This window comes from Lampris incognitus, chromosome 1 (assembly GCF_029633865.1).
Source record: "Lampris incognitus isolate fLamInc1 chromosome 1, fLamInc1.hap2, whole genome shotgun sequence".
NCBI lineage: Eukaryota > Metazoa > Chordata > Actinopteri > Lampriformes > Lampridae > Lampris > Lampris incognitus.
Window position 1 is genome coordinate 134,818,172 of NC_079211.1, and position 4,346 is coordinate 134,822,517.

The 4,346-nt window shown below is 49.9% G+C and overlaps 1 protein-coding gene across 1 annotated transcript; it reads right to left on the bottom strand.

The window, feature by feature from the left end:
* Positions 1–578: 578 nt before the first annotated feature.
* znf703 (zinc finger protein 703) lies at positions 579–3,991 on the bottom strand. The gene is made up of 2 exons (XM_056288483.1): positions 3,186–3,991; positions 579–2,726 (listed from the first exon to the last, which is right to left on the bottom strand). The coding sequence occupies exons 1-2, from the start codon at positions 3,447–3,449 to the stop codon at positions 1,209–1,211; spliced, it is 1,782 nt and encodes a 593-aa protein (XP_056144458.1). The 5' UTR covers positions 3,450–3,991; the 3' UTR covers positions 579–1,208.
* Positions 3,992–4,346: the final 355 nt, after the last annotated feature.

The window sequence follows — 4,346 nt, forward strand, 5'->3', positions numbered from 1 at the left end:
TTAATGGTCCTAATGTGACCCAGCCTGCACTCCCTGGGACAACCCTGTCAACTGATATGAGCCATGAAATATTACACATTGCCACATACAGCGCAGCTATCACAGTTGCAGTGATAGATAGGCCCAGATAACTGCAGCACGGCAGTTTGGTAAGATTAACATGATCCTTTCAGGCCTGGGTGATGAAAAGGTACTTCATGGGACTATATATAGTCAATAAGACCAAAACAAATTAAAATTCATTCAAGTATCATTTATTTAACAAAATAAGACCTTTCCCTGTTGGTTTGATAGCACAGCCATCATTAAGTGTTTTTTATGTTATTTTATTCCTTTGTACCATTTGTGTCAGCAACTCCGGCTGTCTAACCCAAGTACGGCATGAAAAAATAATACATCTTTGCATATATGCAAAAAAAATAAAAATAAAAATCAATGGAATTGGTCAAGATACTTTTTGTGGACATGCGATTCTCCAAAGCCTTAATAAGCAGAAGAAGAAGGAATATATATATATATATATATATATATATATATATATATATATATATATATATATATTCTTTTTTTTAAAAACACTGCAAAGAGGGAAAAGGGATAAAAAGAGGTCCCAGAATAAAGCCTCACAGTCCATCTTCATCTTGGTGCAAGAATTTTATTTTTAGTGTATGATAGGCATAATGGTACTATACTTAAATCATTCTTTTTCAGTAGAATATCTATGAACATTTCATTTGGACAGCATATTTTTTCCCCCAAAGTTGAATACCAAGCGCTTGAGCGGAAAATAAATACAGATTCTGAGTCCTTGGGAGACAGACATAGTGAAAACCAAAAAACAAAACCACTGTTATAATCCTGCACTCTCATCATACTGGAGCTCCAATTTCCCAGCGTCTTTCATCGGTACGTCTCTGGGGTTCCTATGCTGCAGACAATCCAGACGTGTTGGGCCTCTGCCCTTTTTGAACGCCAGTCAAAATCCTGAGGCCAACAGGTGGTATTCCTGGCAGGGAAAAGGAGGCAGGCAGGGCGCCATGCACAGGCGATGACCCCACAACACACACACACGCACACATGCACACACATGTGCGCGCACACACACACAGACACATCTCCATCTGGTGGGGTCCATCTTCAAGGCTTGTCTGAAGGGTCCAAGCCGGTGCCTGCCCTGCTCTCTATGGGCATGACTGTTTTCTCAGATGTCACTGGTACCCCAGGGCGGAGGCTGAGCCCAGTCTCTGGCTGTAGAGGGCATAAGGAGAGTAATAGGCTGAGGAGGAGGGGAGCGATTGCATGGGAAGGCCTGGGGCTCCGGGCAGGTGAGCCTTGCCATAAGGGTGGTAGCGAGCCAGGCCCAAACCGGGAGAACCGCGGAGTGAGAAGGAGCTGGGAAGGGTGCCGGGGCTGCTGGGTGGAGGCAGGTGGAGATGGCAGGAGGCCGGTGAGGAAACCGAGGAGGGGTAGGCTGACAGCAGCTTACTGTCCACCATGCCGGGCAAAGCCGTGTGGGTACGCAAGTGCGAGAGCAGCTCCTCTGATGTAGAAAAGCGCTTGTCACATGGACCTCCAACAGACACCCAGTTGCAGGCGTGGGGCAGGGGTTCATTGGGGAGCATGAAGCCGTATGTATAGAGTGGATGGGACAGGGAGGAGGTGGCGCTGGAGGACAGGGAGCTAGGGTGGAGGGAGTGGAGATGGTGGGAGGGGTAAACCAGAGGAAATCCAGATTTTAGGCCAGAGGAGGGGTCGTGGACACAGGTGGAGCAGTTACTGCCTCCAAGATGGGGGGCATTGGGGTACGTCAGACAATACGGGTCCCGACATAAGCCCTGCATCAGGGAAGGAGGTGAGGCACCAGTGAGTGGGCTGGAGCTGGAGGAGTGCTTCCCTGGGAGTCCAAGACCTAGGCCCGATTTAGCTGGGTCCAATCCGGGAACAAACTGTGAAGGGTATCCTGCGTAGGCTCCTACTATGGAGCCATGGTAGCCCATGGTGGCGGGAGGCAGGGGGAAGACGGAATGGCCTGGTTTGAAGGGGGAGACAGGAGCAATGTGTCCAGAGCTCAGACTGGGCTGAGACGTTTGGGAGTCGGCTTTGCTCTCCGGCCGTGGGCTGCTAGCGGAGCTGGCATTGCTGGAGTTTGCACTGGCTCGCACGTGGCTGGAGTTAGCTAGCTGAGCCCCATCCATACCAGACTTACCAGAATCGGAGTCTTTTTTCCCGGCACTGCTGTTTCCGCTGTCTGAACTGGCCTGTTCCAAACTGCCAGGCTTGTTGTCTGCGTGCACGGCCTGGGTGAGCGGCGGTGGCGGTGGCTGTGTGGATGGTGAATGGCTCTGTCTGTGAGACTGGTTCTGAGTGTGCAAGGGAGGGGAGCTGGAGCTGGGAGACTGGGAGTGAGAAGCAAAGGATGGACAGGAGGCACTGCCTGCACTGGTTCCTCCATTGGGGACCCTGAAACCGGATTTGTCTGAAAGCCCCTTTGTCAACAGCACATCCTTACGACACTCTCCCCCTGATTTGGAGTAAGGCTTGAAGCTGGACTTGTCGTCCAGAGTCTGGTTCTGCTCTGACGCCTTGGTCGACCGACTGGATGACTCCTTGTCCGCCAGACTGCCCGCGGAGAGGGAGGCCAGCTTGGAGGAGGAGGGAGGGTCTGGCTTGCCAATCTGGGAACAGGTCTGGGCCAGCAGGGCTAAGGGACTCTTCTTTGCATCCAGCTGAGAGGGAGCAAGAGAGGAAGATGGTGAACCGACTGCTTATTTAACCATTACGTAACAGCTCATCCAACAGTGAATTATTACTGACAATGCTAGCCTGCACTTTATTTGCTGGCAGTATAATCCATCCATGGCGACTCTGCTGAATCCATAACATAAAGGCTATATTGCCATACAAAGGAGAAAGGCAGCGAGACAGATAGAAAGACACACAGACAGAGAAAGAAAGAAAGAAAGTTACCGTGCACATTTGGAAAAGATTTCAAATGTATTTTAAGCCGTTTACCAGCACACAAATACACAAGTACGCAAAACTGCGCCGTGCGTAAAATGACGCATGGGGCTGAATCACTTGTTTGTTTTTTTAGCAACTAGAACTACGCAGTTCACAATCAAAGAAAAACAACAACAACAACAACAACAACCAATAACCACAAAAAGTAACGTTTCCCATCTTACTTCGATGCTTATCGGCGCTGACGTGAGGGGTTGGAGATACTCCGGGTGCAGCAAGTGGCTGCTGTGTGCCGTCAACATCTTCAGTATCCGGATGGGGAGTCGCTTGGCTTGGCGTGAAGGGTCGGAGGGAGAAGGCCTGGATACGGGAGCTTCTTCCGCAGATTTATCCGCCCCTGTCTGCTGGGATCTTCCTCTGAGGTCGCCGGTCTGGTCGGGTGACTGACTGCGTAAAACCGGTTCAGTTCCGCCGGGGGGATCTTTCATCTGGATCGGAGCAGCGCGGGGGGTTGGACGGGCGACAGCAGGAGGGAAGCGAGGAGCGGAGCGGGTTGAAATTCATTTATCGGCACAATTTTTTTAGGACGAAACAACAACAACAACAACAACAACAACGCAACCAAAGGCGACCGCGACGAGCCGCTGTAATCCAAATCAGGGGCGCGCGGTGCGCTTCTTCTTCCGTGTCGGAGCCAGTACGTCGCCTCCTTCTCACAGAGGTTGAATTCTCGGAGATGTCATTATGCGACTCGTCGGTGTCAACCACTCTCCTTAGGCGCAATTATTCCTTTGATGCAATGTTTAGAAAAGGGAAAAAAAGAAAAAAAATATCGAGCAAAAAAAAAAAAGAAAGAAAGAAAAAAGAAAAAGGACCACAAATTGACAATTACCACCGAATCGACAAACTGTGAGTAAGTGTAAAGAATTTCCCCGCCTGGGATAAGCGAAGAAGTCCTCGGGTGTGTGTGCGGTGTGTATCTCCGTCTGCCACAACAGTCCGGTATCGCACTCATCCCACATACTGGAGACGTGAGGAGGAGGAATTTCATAGCAAGAAGCCGCCGTCCAATCACAAGTGTCCGCATTCATAAGAGGAGGGATGGGCCAAGTGGTAGGGGTGCGGTTTGTCTCTTGACCCCCATCCCATATCCTGCCTATGACGCATGGGTGCGCAGATATATGTTAGCGACCTTTATGGCTTAATTGCAAACGTCGGATTATTTTTTTTCTCAAGTGTTGCCTCGTATGACTGGGGTTTCTTCTGTTTCCTTCAAGTGCGGCTGTCCGCGAAGGAGATGTTTTTTTATGTGTTTGCACGGTGGCTCCCCGTCTGAGGACAAAAGGAAAACTGCGAGGGGAGAATGGGAACGTTAAATGCTCCAT

Bases quoted from the DNA above. Each gene is read 5' to 3' on its own strand.
- znf703 (XM_056288483.1), bottom strand. From the start codon at position 3,449: ATGAAAGATCCCCCCGGCGGAACTGAACCGGTTTTACGCAGTCAGTCA. The intron at 2,727-3,185 runs GTAAGATGGGAA...GCTCCCTCTCAG, and splicing joins CAGCGCCGATAAGCATCGAA to CTGGATGCAAAGAAGAGTCC.